Below are 21,453 nucleotides of genomic sequence, written 5' to 3' on the forward strand. Positions count from 1 at the left end.
AGGTTTGGATGCCATGCGGCCAAGCCCTTCCACCCACACCCACACAGTGATCTACTGTTTTTGCACACAGACACCAGAAAGTGATTTCACAGTCATTAGGTTTTTGGTGAGAGCAGTTCTCCGGGGCTGTTTTAGGCCCTGTTTAGAAGTCTGTTTGGGAGACTATGGAGAACCAGCTTCCTTCAGTGTGATGAAGTTCAAGGCAGTTCCTATGGCATACCCCGGGTGGTAGGTGGGAAGGGCAGAGAAGGGGTTTCATTTTCCAGGACTATGAGCCACAAGGGTTGGGAGCAAGCAGTGGGACATATTGGTGTGTGGGCAGCCGGTGGCATTTTGAAATTGTTTGCTGCCAGTGTAATGCACTGGTCTGGTGGGTTAGGTACTGAGCAATGGACAGGACAGAGAGGTGCAGACCTGACTAAAGAAAAGAAAATAATATAGCATACCTCTCAAAAGAGCAACTACATTGGCTGCCAACTTAATATGAGTCTCTCTCTTTTTTTTTAAGTCTAGGCAGCCCAAATAATACAATGAGCATCTTTTAGTAAACTCATTGATTCAATATAAAGAAATCACTATATATTCCTATATATTATCGAAAAGGGAAAGGAAAACTAGTTATTGAGTTTAGTCCTCATCTTAGATGAATCAAACTTGGGATATGTTTCCAAACAAAATGTCTGTTTTGCTTCTTAACATTGGGATGCACACAGTCCACACTGAATCTAGTTTTACATTTGGGCCCATATGCCATGCCCTAGGTAATTAAAGTATGTCTTATAGCTAATAAAAATAAAGTTAAGTAAAAAACCAAAACAATGACAGGAAATAACATGTGTGTACAATATGTTACTAGCACACTGATAATTTTCAAAAGTGACTTTAAAAAAAGTATTATAAATCTTTCAAACAACAGTGATTTATTAAGCGAAAAGTCTGAATGGTTTGCACTATTAAATTTAGCTTTTAAGTTGCTGTGTCCCAGGCAAATCTTTTGTTCTCCTAGGTTAAATTTAGTATCTTGCATTTTGTTTTTTTTCCACTGTTCCATATTTTATCATCATGCAGTCAATTTTGCACTAGGAAGTTTCCTTGATGATTTCTCTTATTGATTTTTATAATGCAGGAATAGAACATATCAAATAATCCAACAGTGATTTATTTCCATCTTCTTTTTGTCTTTTCCCATTTATACGGCCTTCTCATAAAATAAACCTTCTCTAGGCATGGGATGAAATTTTTTTAAAAAAAAGTGGTGGCCAGAGGAAAATCATTTCAGAAATGTGTTTGCTGAATAAGTGCAAGCAATTAATTGAGCTTAGGAAAGAAAGGCAGTTAGAAGAAAAACTGAAAATACTAACCTGAAAGTCAAGCTGAGTGGAGCGAGGGTGAAAGCAGCAGTTTGGAGGATAAGCAGAAAGAAAAAGGAATAGCAAAAGAGAATAAAAGGAAGGAAACGCATTAGTTTTAAACATACAGCCAACAGATGTAATATTAGCAGGTTTTATAACCAAATGAAGGACTTTTATCTGATATTACCACAAAAAGTCCCGGCACACACTGTAAGCTGTTATATTAAATGTGGTACATTAGACACCGTATCTGCTCTCATATGCATAATCTCAACAAGCACTGATGTGAGCCAGAGGGGTCCTCTGGCAATTCAATGGCAGAATTTGCCCTTTCCTGGAGGAATATTTATAAAATTCCTATCTGTGCTCATATAAAACTTTATTATTTAATAAAATGAAATGAAAATTACTGAGGTATTAGAGCTGGCGGTAAGCACTAATGTCAGATTTTATTTGAACCAGTAAGTGGGATGGTTATATCACTTGAGATGTTTTTCCTTCATCCCTGAAAACCTAAAGAAGCTGGGCAATTTGGCTTTCTGTTCAAAGATTTCCATTTCAGATGCTCACAGAGCACTGCACCTAGCCACGATCAAAGACACCGTGCAGAGGGCTTCCGGGGAGGGGCTGTCTGCACAGCAGCCTCCCGAGAAAGGACAGAGTAACTTCTAAAGCTGAAAGTAATTTTTTTCAGTTGTGAAAATGAGGCTCATACTTCATCACTGAAAATATCCAGATGCTTGATAACTTATTTGTATAAAAATATTTAACATGCCCTTCTATATCAGTCAAAGCAATAAAGTCTCTAATGCTAAGCAAAAACTAAAAGAAAAAAATCATGATTCTCTTCAGGCTACCTCAGGAGTACACAGTGGACACTCATTTTGTTAACCTATAAAAAAAACCACTTGCAACAAACAAAATGAATAAACAAATACTTTACCAGCCATCTACTCAGTGGGACTCCACCATTCTATACTATTCAGAAGTAGCTTTAAGCTTTTCACATGGGAAGGAAAAACAAAACAAACCCTCAGAAGAAAGCTTAAACATGAACATTTCAAATGAAAACAGCATTTAGTATAGTGATAAAAATCAAAGAGAAAATTGAAGGTTAAACACATGGTGAAAGAATTTTCCTTGTAACTTAAATCCCCCTCCAGAGTGTTTTGTAATTATGAATGTGCAACTGATCAAAAATAAGATTTGGGTCAGGCCATGGTCATTGTGGGGACTCTAGTGATGCTGGCCCCAGCTGCTGTTTCAAATCCTTCTGGATGAAGCTGAGATTCATAGCCAAGATTTAGGGAATCCTGGGCTGAAATAACAGGCAAATATTTAAGATTTACTTGCCTTTTTTCAAGGGTTCCTAATTTTCATCAAATTCTCAAAGGATCAATGGTATCCATGACTTTCCCCCAAAAGGTGGTTAGGGATGGTAGAAAACAATTAGCCACTAATGCTTTTCTTTAAAATAGATGTTATACTTTACTTTAATAAAGTGTTATTTTAAAGAAATTCCTTCAAATATATTAATAAACATAAATGAAAATTACTTAGCAAGATGAGTTTATATCAAAACAAATAGAAGTGGTATCAAGTTTCTTCCATGCACCATGAGACTTCTAGAATATACTATCACAATTTTTTTTTAAATGAAGCTGAAGTTTACATTTTGTGAAGAGTGCTGAAAGGCATTAAAGAAATTATGTCAGCACATTATTTTAAAAATTCAGGAGAAAAAATAATAGTGCGTTTCTCAACCTTAGATAAGGCACTTTTAGGCATCTAAAATGATTTCTCGATGTCCAAATGTCTGGTGGCATTAGTCCTGATCCAGTTAATGAAGTGCTACCTTGTTTTTTATTCTGATGTTATGCCTTAGGAGAAGACCCCAAGGGAGCTACCCTCCTCTCCACAGTAGAGAGGGATGTGATCGAGGACTTGATTTGGGCATTCCCCAGTGTTTGTCCAGTGTTAGACAAACACTGACAAACCCCCTAACATATTTAAGATAATTACATGAAAGGTCACCTGACTGATTCTTCTCCATGAGTCAGATGCCAGAAATCAACTGGTAGCAGACCCTGTTTGACAGACTCTGTTAACCTCTCCTTCCCCAAAGGCACCAAAGGATTAATTCTGAAACTCTTCAATAAAACTCAGAGATTTTGATGGGCAATGATACAGAAAGATCACATATTTCACTGTCTGTAATGTTTAATTTGCTATCCAATTGTGTAGCCTCGGTGATATCTAGCACTGGTGATCGAATAAAGACTTCAGCTTGATTTGGACCAGTTCTCCAGGGCTTGCTCAGGGCCCCACCCCCACCTTGTATCAAACTTCCCCATGGCAGCCTGCATTCCAAGGCAGAAACTGCCTGCTGAACCACCAGGATCAAGTGCGAGGGTTTACAGACAGATGCACATGGGGACCACACTGGAGCAATATGCACTTTGGAAAGCAAACTCTTTAATGACTGATGAAAAACATCATTCATGTGAAATTTAAGAGGTAAATGTATCCAAGTAAGTGCCAGGGATGTGTTATTTGCAATATATACATTATGGAGGAAATTTAAAAATGGGAAGATTCACAGAATAGAAAGCAAACACGAATTGCCCTCTGAGAGAAGAAGGCCAGGGTCAGTGTTGTTTGAGTTATTCTGAATGCTATACCTCTTGTTGCACATGACTGAAGTTCTAGAATATTTTACAGGACTAGCTGCTTTTAAAAAGAACTCTTTCTACTCTGGCAGGTCATATTACAGACCAGAGACCACAAATTTATTTCAAGTTCAATTTTTTGGTTTTCAAAATCACAAACTTAATTGCAAAAACTCCTCCATGATTCCAAAATGGAGATATATGTCACATTGCTAAGAAATCTTTAGTTCCCAACATTATGAGGTATTAATTTTGTAGTTTCAGCCAGCAAATGGAGATACTGCCCAATTTGAAAAGAGCTGCCTGAGAAGCTGAGGAAGACATTTTGTTCAAAATATCCATGAAGTCCAGCAGATAAGGCTTCAGAAAGCCAGGCCAAGGGTGCACTCTCCTTTTCCCAAGAAATTTCCCCTCTCGATCTCTAGCCCCAACTCCTCAGGGGCCTGGCCTGGGGCTGGGGCTCAGATATTTCCCAGACTGTTGTTCTGCTGCTGGACCCAAGACACAGGCAGGCAAGAGAACTGGGACAGACAGAGTCAAGTCCCACCACACACTTTATGAATTACAGTGCCTGGGAGGCATCAGCTTTAAGGAAAGGCAAAGGCAGAGATAAAGAAAATGTGCAGAAAGTACATAAAGATAAATGCTTGTAAAATCACTGTTGTTTTAATGCATTCCATATTGAGGAAATAAAAATGTGAATATTCTTGATGATTTAATGGCAAGAGCATCCAGCTAAGACCTGTTTGTCCAACTACGCAATTATGCTATTTTATGCAAATATTTATAGTAGCTGATACTAATATTCAATCACAGTTTTGGAGAGCTGGTTTAGTGCAGAAAAATGCTTCCTTAATGTGGGGCACATCACTTTCCCTCATGAAAGCTAATAAAGATGAGGCAGATCTCTTGGGTCGCAGCTACAGTGGCTCTCTGCTGGCTGAGTGACTATCTGGTGCTGCACATATTTTCTCATCTGTCAGACTTGAGTTCAAAGCCAGACTTGATTCTTATGAACTCTACAACCTTGAGGAAGTTACGTAATTTGTATAAAGTCATAGTTTTCTCATCTATAACATGGGGATGTGTTGTGGGTAAGATTGAACAATATATAGTAACAGATACACTGTCAGCATAAACTATAAACACAACCTATTACTAGGAATCTAATGGCTATTATTAATATCATCAGTATTGCTATCTAAGGCACCTCAGTGGCTCACTGTTTCTCACAACAGTGGACTACATTACAGTGTTGTCTCTTTCTGACCACAGAACGAACCCAGAGGATTGTTTAATCTTTCAGAATCTCAGTTTTTTCACCGATAAAAGACACATGATCATAACTTCCCTGTAATCTGATACCAGCTTTTTAAGAAAATTTTTGATCCTAAAATATAGTTCCAAAATAGCCGTGTGGATATATCTACAATTAACAGTGTTTTTAAGAACTAGTAGGCTAGCAGAACATTCTCACATTTTAAAAATTAAAATGAAGCTCTTAAAATATTTTAATTTGTATACTTAACTCAGGAAAAATATTGGTTTGATTGCTAAAACTGATCATATGCAATAAAATTCAGATTATCCAATTAATGCTAAGATTTTTAAATGGTTATAAATTGATTTGGGGGTTGAATATATTAAATACTATATATCAAAATGTTGGGCCCTAGTTGGTATGACTCATTGGATTGAGCACCGGCCTGTGAACCAAAAGGTCACAGGTATGATTCCTGGTCAGGGCACACGCCTGGGTTGCAGGCAGGTCCCTAGTTGGGGATATGGGAGAAGCAACAGATCGATGTTTCTCTCACACATGTTTCTTTCCCTCTCTTTCTCCCTCCCTTCCCCTCTTTCTAAAAAATACATATACAAAATCTTTTTTAAATGTCAAAATTTTATTGAGAACTAATCTATCCATTCAGTGTAGAGCTACTTAATATTGAGAATTTATTTGTTTTAGCATTAGCTTTTCATCATGATATAACTGTCCCACCCTACACTGGGAATTGGTACCTGCAAAGTATGATACATTTTAACAGGTTTTCAGAGATTCACTTCTAACAAGATTCAAGGTCATAGAGCTGGCATGAAGCAGAGGCAAAACCTGAACCCAGGTCTTTCTGTTGCTAATGGCTGTGATCTTTCCACAAATCCATAGAGAGCTACGCTGCATGTATTTTCAAGTCCTTTAGGCCCTCACAAGTGTCTTGATCAGGACTGGCAAACATTCATTGATTTATTCAAAACTGGGCTGATCTCTTCCATATGTACTGAATCTAGGAAGGACAAATTCCTCCTTAGTACTGAACCAATAAGGAATCTTGAAAGGTTATGGAGTTATGTAAAATTATTCAGAAATTCTTCCTTATATGAAATATAGGAAAAAAAACACTAATAGAGAGCTCATTTTTAGAGTCCATACTATAAATAAATATAACATGGATACGATTTATCTAAAAATCTAAATACTCTGGAACCCCAATGTAACCCTCTTTGTTTTTAGACAGAATTTGCTGTCTAGTAGGCCTGGCTTAAACCCTTCTCAAACATATTTATTTATCAAATGTCACAAGGTCCTCTTAAAAAATAAATCCCAAGATGGATCTGTTGTGTACCAGAAAACACTGGAAGGACGTGAACTCCTCATCCTTTCCCCTATATAGAATAAATTCCCAACTACTATATAATTCTCTAAATTCTTTGCTTGAGAAAAACATTAACCACAGATGTTTATCTCTGATAGGAGAAAAAACCCTGAGACTTCAGGTACTCGAAGCCTTAATTTCTCACACATTTTGCTGGCACCAGTGCTAGACTATTATTTTCTTAAATACTTAAATACATAAGCCATCAAAAGATAAGCCAATTGACTTCTGAATATCCCACAGAAACACAATATCATCCTAATAGACCATATTCCTCATACATAACTGGTTTCCAATTTGAAATATGAACGTGCCTTCTGAATCCACTGTGACCTGAGATGGGCAACTAAGCAATCAGTGTTCACTCACTGTTGACAGTCCACAGCATGACTGCAAAATTTACCTCTCGAGCTCTGCAATCTTCTTGTCTTTGTCATTCTTTTCATTCTCCACCTCCTTGAGGATCTCCAGCAACCGGTCAACTTCTGCTTGGGCCTTGCCACACTCATCGCGGTAATAAGATGCCTCTTTATCAAGTTGTTTTATTCGGTCTGCAAACTCGGGGTTCATCCTGGAGTCATCTTCAATATTATGAGCCTTCAACATTATATTTTTAAAGAATGTAGTTAAGACAACAATTTAGAATAAAAGACAGTGCAGTCACCAATGGCCCAGAAATTAACTTTGGAGGGAAAAAAAATAATAATCACCAAGAATTATGGGTATACTGTCAGTTAAAAGGCAAGATAGAAAAACTGCACATTCCAGCTACCACAGAAAAATGTTGGTTTTAAATTATATTACAGTTTCACTGGAAAGTTTCTGCTACTGTTGATATTTTGTTGTTCCATTAAGTGTTTCTACTTTTTGCTTTTTTTTTCTTGCCAAAAACTCAGGGATGATAAAGGCAGAGACTGTGAAGTCTTCCTGGTCATTTGTCAAGAGGAACTAAGACAAATCATCTCACGGTTAAGAAGATGATTCATACCAACAGCTTCCTTTTCCATTACCAGAGAAACCGAGATAAAACAGCATTAAATTATTCTTCCAAGAACCATCAAGGGCATATGTAAAACCAGGTAACATATAAGAGACTTGTTGACTGATCATGGCACATTTCATCTCACTGAGAAATTTCAGCAGAAGATGTTTGAAAGGAAGACCTGGAAGTGAGTAAGGGCTTTCCAGCTAACAGTCACACCCATAAATTCTTGTGCTATTGATTAAATTTAACCTGAACCAGGAGGAGGATGAGCTAATTCATGAACAAGCACACAGACGAGAATCTGCAAACACATGCATGGGAGGTGGCAGCATTACACACAAGAACAGACACAGCAACAACACAGCAACAACACTGCAGAATCATTTGCAGCCAAAGTATTTGTGGTTTTGTGTGTGTAAGACTGTGTTATGATTTTTTTTCCCAAAATAAACTTTTGGCTGAAATATTCCCAGACAGATGGAAATAACACTGCACTGCAATGTTTTGCCTACCCCTTGTTTCCCATTATTCCTAATTGACTTCTTCAAAGAGCAGGCAGGGAGAAAACAAGTAGTTTAACAACAGTGCACATTCAACATAGAAAGTTCATAGATGTCATCTATGTATGTATATCCAACATCCGTGTGTGAAATAATAAAATTTTAACAATTTATTAGGACTAAGGTTGTTCTGCTGTCTTGCTATGGAGAGCAAATAAATGTTTGTTGTGTTTTTATATACCTTCTTTTTATAATTTCAGGGAAAAAACAAGGCAAGCAAGCTACAGCTACTGTGGAGTCAAATGAATCATGCATGGTTAAAAAATACTACTGTTAAAAGGTTGACAGTCTGCAATTATTTAGTAGAAAAATTCAAAAATTAGTATAAATAAAAATAAATTTATTTATGACAAAATAATAATTTTTAGGATAGCATTTTGCATGTAACATATTATTTAAGCATGAGGATAGAAGGGGAATAATTTGTTTTCATTCTTTTTAAGATTTCTTTATTCAAGAAAAAAACTCAACTATGCAAAATATTTTGGGAAAATATAACAATATTTTCAACATACTATCAGATACTGGTTTACCCCCTTTTACCAATATTTCTCAGAAAAGTTATTTTTCAATTTATTTAGTATGTACACTAGTTTTCATTATAATAGACAGTAAACAGTTTCAATATAATTAAAATAATCTGAAAAATACTAAGCTAATATGTCTTTAAGAATTTATTTATCTAATAATTTTATTTAATTATAATAGTGAATATTTTCATTTAAGGTCCTCTTTAAAATGTAGAGCAGATATTCTATTTTAAAAGAAAATATTCTATATAACTAATTCTATTTGTGATAATGAGAATCAATTCATTCCTCTTATAACAACAAAAGCATTAAAAGTACAGTTTTCAAATTGCTAGAAAATAAGAAAACAAAAATTTTCATATTAATTCTCTTCCACTTGTATACTATCTTATCATTATTTTATGGAGGCTAAAAAACTTTTCATGACATTTTTCTCAAGCTATCCAAACAATAACATTAAAAGCTTTAAAAAATAATTAATAAACTGAGGTATGAGTCACTAGAAACACTCAAATAAATGAATAAATATTTTGATTGGTTTCTTCTGACAAGTTAAAATGCTTTTCTTCACTCAGATTTAAAGATTCACAAGGAGCTAGAAGTCAGCCACTGTGGTTTATTTTGGTTATTTTTATTCTTTAGATGATTATTATCACAATTTTTAACAAGTGGGTAGAGGATTACTAGTTGCAAGACCTAGATTCATCCATGGGACTTGTACAGTTAAGCAAATAGGTTTATTTAATTTCCATTTGTAAGATATGACATACACCCTAGAGAAGCCTCCCTGCCAGGTTTACAGAGAAAGCTGCTAGTTATAGGTTTATGAGCACATTCCTTATTTTAGCTTCTTAAAGAGAAGAAAATAATCCAAAGCTAGCTTTCAACTTGGGGGTGAAATTAGATAGGCTGGTAGTCTTTTTCAACCCAAAAAGTGGGTGTGGTTACAGGACTCATGGGATGTTTGAGGTACAGAAAGCTGAGGAAAAAATATGCCTAAATCTAGACCACTGTTGATCTCATATGGTGCTAAAGTTGATTATATTATTAAAATAAAGACCATAGACAAGTTTATAGCTGGCCAGGTGTCTGTCAGATAACACATTGGTGTTAATGATTCTCCTTTTTAAAGGAATAAATAACCTCAAAAATATATTTGAGTTAAATATATCTATCCATCTCTATATCAATATATACTAATTTATGGGCAAAATAATTTCTATAAAACCACCTTCAACATTGATACCAGAATTTTTAGAGAGGTTATTAAATAAAGGTGTAAATAGATAGTACTTAAAATTCTTTAAGTTAGTGGAAAGTTGTAAGAAAGTGTCACAGAAAGATGGGAGAGTGACAGCTGTTTCTGGGTCAGCACCAGGGTGCAGGTAAAGACCCAGGGAAGAGAGAGTTTCACATGACTGAACACTGGTGAGTCCCTGATCCAGCCTGAGTACTGGAGCCAAAAGTCTTCACAGAATTTATAAAAGATAGTGCAGTTAATCAACTCTATTCATCCTGAATCACTACTTTCCAGAGGGTGGGCTGAAACTGTTTACTAGTATAGTGTGAGTGTGTTATGCTGTGATCTACAGAGTTGGGGGTGATACTAAGAAACACAGGAAGAAACTGAGCTTACAAAGCCAATGCTTCCTTCAAAGTTATAAGGCCAGAGCTCCCATCTAAAAATGGAGTAAACAAAGTAGTTTATTTGCATTTAGATAATACTCTTGCATTTTCAAATTATATTGTGGGTTGTTTGATCTGGACAGGTAGCTTCCAGTGGGGATAAAAAGGAGATAACAGATTTGGGCCTAATGCACTTTAGATACTACAGAAAAAAATAATAGACATATTGAATAAAGCATTTCCTGAACAAATTCCTACCAAGGCATTCTGACCCACTCAAGGTTTAGACTGAAAATGCACAGTAATTATTTCCCCTATGAACCTGTTGGTTTAAAATTAGCTCCCTGAAAATATCAGGAAACTATTGCTCATTCCATTCTCATAAGGCATATCAACTTTGTCCATTCATTAGGAATTTAGCTCTTGAAAATGCGGGTTGGTGTGGATTCTCCTTTAATGATTTCAGAACTTATTTACCATAAATACAGCTAAGCACACTGTCACTTTCAGATATCCACCAGTCATTAAAACCAAAGGAGTATCAATGAGCACCCTTTTCTAACTGTAGAGATTTAATTTTACTGATGATACAGCTCAATTTAAGAGAAAATCCAGGTACCTTGCTCTCCCTCAAAGTATTTTTGCTAACTTCTAGAGCAACTCTCAAGCATCTACAAGATGTGTTTCTATAAGAAACACGAAATATTGGCAAAAGAATACTTCAGACGTGTCTATATAATGTATTAGATCAGAAAGTTTTGAGAGTCCCCCAATTATGTCTCTTGAATTTTCACATGTGAGAAAATTTTCCCACAAATGTGAATAATCAAAATAAAGTTTGGAGTCTCACTAATATGGGCAGGCCTTGGTATTTTGATGTGAACTGATTCTGAAAGCTTGAATCAAGCACAAAGGAAAAATCTGGTCATGACTTGGGATAATTACTACAGAACAATACTTAGTGGTTATTTTATGAAAGAATTCAGAATTATTTCAGGATTAAGGCAGAATTTCAGATAAATACTATATCTAAATCAAAGTTAAGAGCAAAAAGTGGCTAAAGCCAGGTATTGATAGTATTGATACAACAAATTGCATGTTCATTTACACTCTTCATGGGAAAATTGGTCATTGATTACTTTCAATAAAATCACAGTTCTTCACTTCAAGTGCCTGGGAAGGAAAGCATTAACTTTGGTCCAGAAACCTGCTGCAAAACTAGGTGGGGAATACTCAATTATAATATTGTATGACATTCTCTTTGAAATGGGCCCTAGTGATTTTAATAAAAAATCATGTCTCTCACCACACATTGATATATTTCTTTCCCTCTCTTTCTCCTTCTCTACCCTTCTCTCTAAAAATGAATAAAATCTTTAAAAAATTAAGTTAAATTAAATTAAAAATTGTGTCTCTCAAACAAATTAGTCATGGCCATAAAGTGCAAGCAGAACACTAACTAATGAATCTGATGACTTGTCTTCCATGTGGTTTCTGGGTTTTAGCAATAATTTGCTAAGTATATGCCCTGTAAAAATATGATTCTCGATTGCAACACCTGTAGGGGTTTAGTGTCTGTTAACTGTGCTTTAACACTCCTTTAATATCTTAATAGCAGAGCTGGCTATATAAACTACTTTAAACATATTTGATTTTAATATTCTAAAAGAAATTATAATCTTCACATAGTTCTGAGTTATGAACAAAATATTACTTTTTCAAATATAGTTTTAAGGGTTATTACACAAGTTTAACATATAATTTTTAATTTTATTTTAAACCCAATTAATACCAAATATAATAGCTGAGACTAAATAATACATTTGTGAACTAATGAGAATGAGTGTTTGGATATTATACTATCTAGTTCTATAGAAAATTATTCTTTCAATAATCTAGCTATGTACATCCAGAATGATTACAATTTGTATATTATAGGTATTCCTAAAAGAAATTTCTTGTTATTGATGGAACAAATAGGATATTTATAAATAAACATAAACAAATGATCAAAATAATTTTTCTCATGTCACACATACAAAATGAAAAAGAATCAACTGGTATACTTAACACTTTTTAAGACCCTTCAAACAAGCAAAATTGTTAAGATAATACCTTTAAACTATGGAACCTCTTAAAATTAGCAATGTAGAGAACTGAGGTAATTACCTGGATGTTCTGAAACAAAACATGTAAATTCAAATGATAGTGTCATTTCAAGTACCACTTGAGTTCTTTAGATATTGAAAGCCCAGATCAAGTGTAAAGCGTGTGTGTGCATGTGTGTATTTGTACATGCTCTATGTTCTGAATTATCTCTTAAATAGTTGTAGTTTTCCAGTCCAAGAGTGAATCAACTAAATTTCAAAAATAGGCTAAAAATCATAAAAAGAAACCACTGTATCGAGACAAAGACTGTTGAAGAAAATATAATTCAGACCATCATGCTTGTGGGATTACACAGTCCTGCATGTGTAAATCAGGAAGACCTCACTGATCATTAACAAGATTTTTTTTCCCACTGGACTGGAAAAATGCTTGATCTTTTTCTTACAAACCCTTATATAAAATGTGAGCCCTGAAAAAGAAGCATTTGCAGAAGAGATGGGATTTCAATGGATAGTGACTGGGTGGGGGAGGGGGCCATGAGGAGGACGGAATATGTGTGTGGGAACACCAGAGTGTGCTCTGGCCAGCAGCAGGGTTCCCCCAGTGCCTCCAGATCAGTCACTTGCCTTGTAGCAAGAAGGATGTCATAGAAAGCACTAAACTGAGGACTCAGAGGTCTAAAGATTTATTTAAAATGTATAAGAGAATTCTAGAGACTATCTCTGGACACTAGGATCACAACAAAGAAGGTATTTGAGAATGATGAAAAAAATCATATTATTTGTTTAGAATTAAGAACTAAGGAAAGAAAATAACTCAACTGAAGGTAACGAGCACAGTGCTTATAATGACAAGACAAAATCTCTCCAGGAGTGAAGACGAGTAGTTAAGCTGCAGAAAGGTTATTATTATAAATAGTAAGGATAGAGAGGCAAAATTTTAGATTCCTAAGAAATGGCAATAGGGCATCACTTAATAAAAATGTTTTTAAAAGTAGGTTTATTGCTACTCTAAGAAAACATTACTCTCAGGAGGACTTTAAAGCTTATTTACACTAATTTAGTTTAAATTGATGAACATAGGACTGACTGTAAAATTGTCTTATTTAACAAAAACAACTAAGTTATAATTCAACAAATTTTGTAGGTGGTCATGTTGAAAATAAACATACAAGAATAAAATAAATTTTATATGTACCTTTAACTGGTTAGAAAATAAAAGGAGAAATACAGCATTCACAACAATAACCTAAAAATTATGTATATAGAAATCCTGAGGACTATACATAAAAAGAAATACAATAGGTGTATAATAGAAAAATGTCAAAAATTCACTGTAAAAGATCACTGAAATAAATAAGTTTTATCAAGTTCATGAATGGGGAGAAATAATATTGAAAAGATCAAACATTCTAAAATTATTTTATAGGTTGAATAATATTCAAATTAAAAGCACCAACACTTGGGCTTTTTAATTGACAAGGCAATCCTGAAGTTTACTTGGAACAGTAAAAAAATTAAAGATCATTAAAACAAGACAACATGAAAAGCAGAAAGCATTGGGGTGGAATTTGTTTCATTAGATGTTTAAAAATATTATAAAGATACAATAATTAAAATTCTGACCCAGCAAGCAACTGACATCGATAAAATGAACAGGAGCTCAGAAACCAAGATATTTGCCTATATGAAAACTTACTATACAATAAAATAGTATCAGGATCAGTAGATAAAAAAAATTTGTTAAAGGGCATTAGGATAATTAGTTAATCCATTGAGAAAAATGTAAAGTTGAAACCTCATCACTCAACATGCATCAAAATAAAATAAAGTTAGGCAAAGTAGTAAAATTGATGTAAAAACTAACATTAATTTTTTAAATATAACTGAGTATCTATTCTTGAAATCAGAAGTGACTTCTAAGTATAAAGGCAATAAAGAAATCTAAAAGGGAAACACAGGAACCTAAAAATAGTTCTCTATGTAAAAAAATTTAAGTTAAACATAACTTTGCTATAAATTTGACAAAGGTTCTATCCAAAGCATAGAACTCATAGAAACCAATGAACAAAACAGTAAACTCAAAAACAAGTACTTAAATGATTAAAATGAACATTTTACAGAAAAATACAAATAGCTAATTAATTCATTTAAAACTTTAATCACACTAATAATTAAAGAAAGAAAGGGAAAGATGAAAAAAATCAATACATGCATTTGTCAAAGTTATGTAAAATGATGGTTCTTGGTATTGGTTGGGGTGTGGCAGAAAAATCTGCCTTTATTATTTCTTTTTTATGAATTTATTGGGGTGACACTGGTTAACAAAATTATACAGGTTTCAGGTACACAATTCCACAAAAATCATCTGTACACTATGTTGTGTGTATACCACCCCAAGTCAAAAAATGCTGCCTTTATTCAGTGCTGGAAAAAAGGTGAGTTGGTAGGACTTCAGTAAAATGCAAATAGCAAGAACTATCGGGAGCTTTTTAAAATCACTGACCAGAAATTTATTCTATAAAAAAAATAGAGAAATGGAAAAATTAATATGGAAAGATGTTCTTCAGAACATTGTTTATATTGGCAAAAACATACACACGTAAGAGGAAAGGAATGGTCCACATTTGGAAAATGGGAAAATAGAGTGGAATAACCATTAAAATAGTGTTGCGGAAGAACTGTTAATTATATAAGAAAATTATGATATGTTATTAAAAATAGGATATAAAACTCAATAAACACTTTAGAAAAGGAGGGAAGGAAGAGCAAGGGAAGAAAAAATGAAAGGGAGAAAGGGAGAGAGGAGAGAACAATATCAACAAAAAGATGTCTGGGTCAGGAACAAATCAAATGTTCCTAGTGATTATTTCTATCAAGTGGGATATCCTGTTATTTTTATTTTTCTCCTATGTCCTTCCACTGTGGCCATATATTATTTTTATAACCAGAAAAACATAGTCATTTCATAAAAGACTATTAAGGATAGAAATCCATCATGCTGCATCCCTATCAGTCCAAAAAAAGAATGGGGCCCCAAGAATATCTGCAGACAGAGAGCTAACATAATGAGAGTTTGGCTATATTCCCAGGATGCCAAAACAGTGGGTCAGCTTAATTAACTCAGGGAGAAAAGTCAGTCAATGACCTTTAAATTACTCACCTACAAGACTGAAAAGTTCGCTTTTATACCCTGGAGACCCAACACTGGGATAAATAAGGCAAAGTCCAGTAAGAGCCATGTCGTCAATATCCCAGGAAATGGCCTAAAAGTCTACAGAGCAATTTTTTCATCCCTACCTACCCAACAGAAGTCCAACAGGGATGGTGAACTCCTATCATGGGCCTGGTAAATCTAAGCTGCTGCAGAAACAAACTCCTCCCCATGTGTTCTGCACACCCCCAAAATGTGACATACTTAGGTTTTCTTACTGCCCTTAACTAACAAGCATGAAACAATTTCAGTAGATTACTTTATATCTTTTTTTAAAATTATCTAAAGAAAACACTCATTTTTTTCCCCATGGTCAATTTTCAAGCTTGAAGGTACCCCATTCTTATTTGTCTTTCTTCACCTCCTCACTGTCTTTTTCTTTTTCTTTTTTTCTATTGTTGTTTAATTATAGCTGTCCTCATTTCCACCCCATTACTCTACTGTCTTGAGCCTGCTTATTAATACTGCCATGCAAATGTTAAGAGAAAGGAAATATGGATTATTTTTGCTGCTCTGCTAAAAGTCACATTTAGGGAAAGAGGTTAATAAAGATGCTCCAACAGTTCACAAAACCAAAATTGTTTTGAAGACTGGAGTGTGGAGCCTGAATCTAATTAAATACACCAAAGCATCTCATGTTATCATGTGGTATGCAGTCTGGAGCAGTGGCTTAACAAAAAGTTGTTGGCTGAATTGTTTCCTTTATCCATGCTATTCCTGTTCCCTGTGATGGGAATTTATAAACAGGAGGTAATTAGAATACATGATGGCTCAGATCACATCTGCCAAATAACAAACACTGGCCACCCTTATGTAATATTTCTCCCAGTAAGGCTCTTCAGTTGGCAAAACAAACAAACAAAAAAAGCCCTCCTTTAATATGTTAAAGAAACAAATAAACTTCTTCATATTAACGCATACCTGTCATTAGGATAAAAATGTCAGTGATGGCATCTTGACCATCTTACACATATTTTTAGTAGTTACCTGTTTTTGTGTTATTAAGCTATAATCAGAATTGTTACTATCTGTTATTAAGAGGCTATATTTTAGCTTGTCCTTAGCCAAATGACATGCTTGTAACTCTTATAAAATGCACAATAATGTTAGGCATTTACCAATCTCAAAGAGCAATGCCCTATTTTTAAATCTAAACCTATCTTAACTTCCATCATTTGAATGTAACATACATTGAGTTGTTTGCTCAATAAGTATGCATTTAAGGATCTAAAAAAGAATTCCATGAGTCTAGATCTGCTGCTGACCTCTGCTTTTCTATAGCCTTAGACTTGAAGTTAAGGTGGAGGTAATATCCAAGCTGGCAATATTTCCCTGACTTCCTAGTTTTTAAATTTCACATTCAAAAGAACTGGCAGTGGACTACGCACAGGCCATTTCTTCTGACAAAATGGAAATGGGAAGAGATTCAAATATTTTCAAAAACTCCCCAGTATAGCACACCATGACATGTGATCAATAGATCCTCATGCTTTGATATGTTACAGCGGCAACATTTAGGAATGACTTACTGGGTTGTACATCTGATTGAACAACTGCTCAGCTTGCTACATTGCAAAGTTGGGGAAGCATTGAAGCACAGACAGGGAAAGAAGGAAAGATCCAGAAAAACAGCATTAGCTCAACAAATCCAGTGCATTTGCACAGACGACTGGTCGTTAAAAAAGAAGAAATTTCAGTTTCTAAACATTCCACAGTGAAAGTGAGAGGCTCTAGGGAAATAGAAATGTTGACTTTGGCTCCTAGAAAAGAATAGCTGGAATAAGAAATTTAAGGTTTGTGTTACTTTCCCTTTCTCAAGTTAAATAACCCATGAAATAAAGAAAGCTGTCCACTTTTGATGATACATGAAGTGCTGGCTTCTAGCAATGAATCAGGAGAAGTACTTTTGGCCAAGTTTGCAATTTATTACCTGAACTTCAAAGATGGTAATAATAAAAGATTAATTAAATCTTATCATTGAATTTATAGCTCTTCTTTTATATTAACACAAGCCTGAATTTTCTATTCAGTCTAACTTTAGAAAAACATAGATCAGCAAACAGCAGATTAGCAATGGCAAAAAAACCCATAAGCAAGAAATTACAGGATTAGCAGTGAATGGGGGAAGTAAAAATTTAAGTGCACAGGAAAAACAAAGGGAACCAAAATACAGTATTACCCATTGCTCATTACCAGTTCCTACTGTTAGTTTATAATCAATAAAAAATATAATCTTTACTAACTATCCTATTACATTCTAAGTGCTTAAGAATCTGAAATGCTCTCCTATCTATTTTGTGGAGAAGAGTTAAATATTTGTGGATTTAACTACACTAAATATTATGTTAAATAGTGCTGTCAAGTTATATTTATTAAGTAACTGCATTATTAATTTGGGATCAACATCAAGGTATAGAAGGCAAAATATTACAGAAAATGTTTACTCTGCTTTACTCGAAGACATGTGCCCTTGAAGAGCCTGAATTTTTTTTGTTTGATCAACTTTAACAAAATAAATAATAATTTTGCCATGGTTAAAAAATAACTTCTTCAAAGATAATATTAATTGGAAAATAACATTTTTAAGGAGAGCATAAATCATAACATTTCAAATTGCTGTTGCTTCTCAACTGATTTCTAGTCATGTAAGGTAAATTTATATTCACATTTTGAACACCAAATACTCTTGAAAGAAAAATTGATCAATATTATCACTAATTGGTTCTTTTCAACCCCCAGGTGTCTATTTCGATGGATGAATGCACTAGTTTATAAAGCACCCTCAGAACTAGTAGCTATGCATTATTTGGTTAGTACCATTTTATCACCCTATCAGTAAAGATTTCCTCATGTGTGAACATTTCATTGCATTGCTTTTAAGATGTCAGACAGCATGTATAAGAAATAGTTCCTCTTCTGCCTATAAGCACTTTTCTTCACAAAGTATCCATATTTGGAAATGTATTAAATTAACACATATAGTAAAGGGTTAAATGTATTAAATTAACACATATAGTAAAAACAATTATGTATGCGAATGTTTCCCATAAACTTTTATAAAATAACTCACTTTACCAATTTCAAGAATTGTTTATAAGACAAAAACAAATTTAAATCTCCATTTGGATTCCATTGTCACAGGCAGACAAGGTTTCTGTTCAGCTAAACACATCTACATTGTGTAGATTTTATTGCAAAAATACCTGGACGCTCACAAATCTTGAGCAAAATTCCACTGGGAATTCATGGTTTATTTATGACATAATAAAACTATTATGTTTTCAGCTTTCATTTAGTAACCCTTTATATTTTATTCACAAGTCACATACCCTTTTATTTAAAGGGAGGCCCAGACACTCCTTAAGCTTTTATAGCTGCTTATTTTTCCATGAGTAAATGATGTGTTTATATGTATATTCACATACTGTTGGCTTATATTTTCAAATATTTCATGTAGATCTCAATTCTTTTTAAGGTGATGGGTACTTGAGGTTTTTATGGAACTATTTATTAGCAGAAATTAAAGACTACTAGAAAAAGTATTTTAAACTTTTGAATTGAGTTGATGCTAGAGAGCCAAAAATAACAAAATAGCATCTGCAGGTTAGGTATGAAAATATTTAAATTATAATTACCTTATTTAATCTCACTGTACTATGCATTTAGGAGATGGTATATGCAAAGAGTATTTATAGATTTAGAAATAAATTATCTTTTCATAAATTAAGTAGGGCCTTTTCAGTAAGATAACCATATTGGTTACTTTAATTCTAGTGATATGACAGACTATTAAAATATTCTCAGGAATAATGCTGAGATGTTTACAAAATTTGATTTGTGAAGTCCAGTATATGGTGTCTACCTGTGAGTTAAAGGAAATCACATAATCGAAATGATTTCTTGGGCCAACCATAGGTATTTTGAGAAAAACTAGTCAAGTCATATACATGGAAACTATAAGCATCACTATGTGAACCTTTTCCTTTTAATCACTATAGCATTTCAAATTCCATAAATGACTTAAACTAAAGGGGAGGGTGTCTAGAAAAATAATATATGGAGTGCCATCATCTGCATAACAGCTCTTTGGAGTTGATGAATGGAATCTATCATGCCCAGGTCTATCTGAGGTCCTCCTTCTTCAGGACTTAGCACAATAGAACTGAGGTACGACAGTACAAAGGACCACCAAAGAAAGCCAATGAAGTTCTCTTTTCACAGTTATCTTTATGATCTCCATAGAGCCTGCTCTATGATCACAAAACTCTTGGGTAAGGAAAAAGTACATTTCTTGACATGCATGTGCATGTATAACATTGCAGGACATATTTATATATGTGTTAAGAATGTGTATGATACACCCAGTACATAAATATCCAAGTCAATCTCCATTTAAACACCCTCAAATGGACATTTGAAATTATTCTATTTATTGTTCAAGATTTCTGCTTAACTAGATATTTCTTGAAAAAAGTGAGTTGTTGAGTAGATTGGAAAATAGATTTTGCAATACAGATTTTCTTGTTATTTTGTTACAAAGGGATTTGATTTGTATATATATATATCTTTCTGTATTGGTGAGAAGACTTTATTAGTGTGAAATTTCTCAAGACAATTTCCTAAAGTTTCATAGTAGTGAATACAGTATAATCACATTTCAGTTATATATTGCATCATACAAAATAGTATATTAAATTTTAAGATATCCAGAATAATTTCTCTAAAGATACAAATGCTTTCACATCCCTATCATCCATATCATATATTTCCATAATTTTAGCAAATAAATCCCCATTCCAATGTGCTGTGAAATATACATAGTCAAATTTTATTATATACTTTGTTTCATTTTTTTAGATTCTTATCTCCTTTGAATAAATTTATAGTCGTCAAAGGGAAACAAAATGCTTAAACTCATAGTGTTATGAGTTTTATGTACACAATGAATGCAGACGTACCGAACAACACAGGGCAAAGTCAAAAAAAACAATGCGTGACTGGAAATGTGCTCCACAAAACGTCCAGTTCAGAGAAAACATGTCAGTGCTGCAATATGAATATCTGAATATCCTGCATTCTTTTCCAAAGCCTTCTACATAAAACAAGCTTTCTTAGAAATTAGGGCCATTTCAGGTCAAATATAAATACTCATCCCACAGGTATTCCAGGGACTTGACTATTTTGGTGAACTTCTAGAAATTTAATGTCATCAGGTAAACTTTGCAAAGCTCCGATAGAAATGTTGACCTATTTCTAAAAGAAGAAAAGTTTATCAATGCATAATCGAGCCCCTGGATTCTTTGGTTTGTTGCAAATTTCCATTGATCTCTTTTGATAGTTGAGATTTGCCCAGAGAGTGATGGCTGGCTTTTATATTTGTTATTTCCACTACTATTTTCATGTATTTTTCAAGGTTTTTTTTTTTTTTCCAGACAGGAAACCTAAGATAATTTCCAGGTTCACAGACAGATTTGATGCAGACTTCTTAGGACTAAAGAGTGTTTAATTCTTTTATCAGCAGACAGCAAAAGATAAGGGGTTTTTTTTCTTTTCCTTTCCCATTTTGTAATTCATTATAAAATAAGCATGTTTTTCCCCCCTTAGGCTTCACTTACCTTTTTTAACTGTGCCTCCAGTTTGCTACATTCTTCTTTCTTTTGTTCGATGGCTATTTCTAGAGATTTTAATTTAGAGTCCCTTTTCAGCCCTGCTGAGGCTAACGAAGATGCATGTTCCTTGAGGTCAATTAAACTAGACT

At 34.1% G+C, this 21,453-nt stretch overlaps 1 protein-coding gene across 10 annotated transcripts in view; it reads right to left on the reverse strand.

Moving 5' to 3' along the window:
* ERC2 (ELKS/RAB6-interacting/CAST family member 2) overlaps nt 1–21,453 on the reverse strand; it is an 869,430-nt gene that overhangs the window by 383,839 nt on the left and 464,138 nt on the right. For 4 of the 10 annotated variants that reach the window (XM_036030927.1, XM_036030922.1, XM_036030926.1 and 1 more), the window contains 4 exons: nt 21,311–21,451; nt 17,225–17,260; nt 7,076–7,269; nt 1,362–1,373 (listed from right to left, as the gene is read on the reverse strand). In XM_036030927.1, the coding sequence (XP_035886820.1) occupies nt 1,362–1,373; nt 7,076–7,269; nt 17,225–17,260; nt 21,311–21,451 (383 nt within the window). The remainder of the gene's footprint in view (nt 1–1,361; nt 1,374–7,075; nt 7,270–17,224; nt 17,261–21,310; nt 21,452–21,453) is intronic. The other 6 variants (XM_036030928.1, XM_036030925.1, XM_036030924.1 and 3 more) reach the window with 3 other exon arrangements.

This window comes from Phyllostomus discolor, chromosome 7 (genome assembly GCF_004126475.2).
Source record: "Phyllostomus discolor isolate MPI-MPIP mPhyDis1 chromosome 7, mPhyDis1.pri.v3, whole genome shotgun sequence".
NCBI classification, from domain to species: domain Eukaryota; kingdom Metazoa; phylum Chordata; class Mammalia; order Chiroptera; family Phyllostomidae; genus Phyllostomus; species Phyllostomus discolor.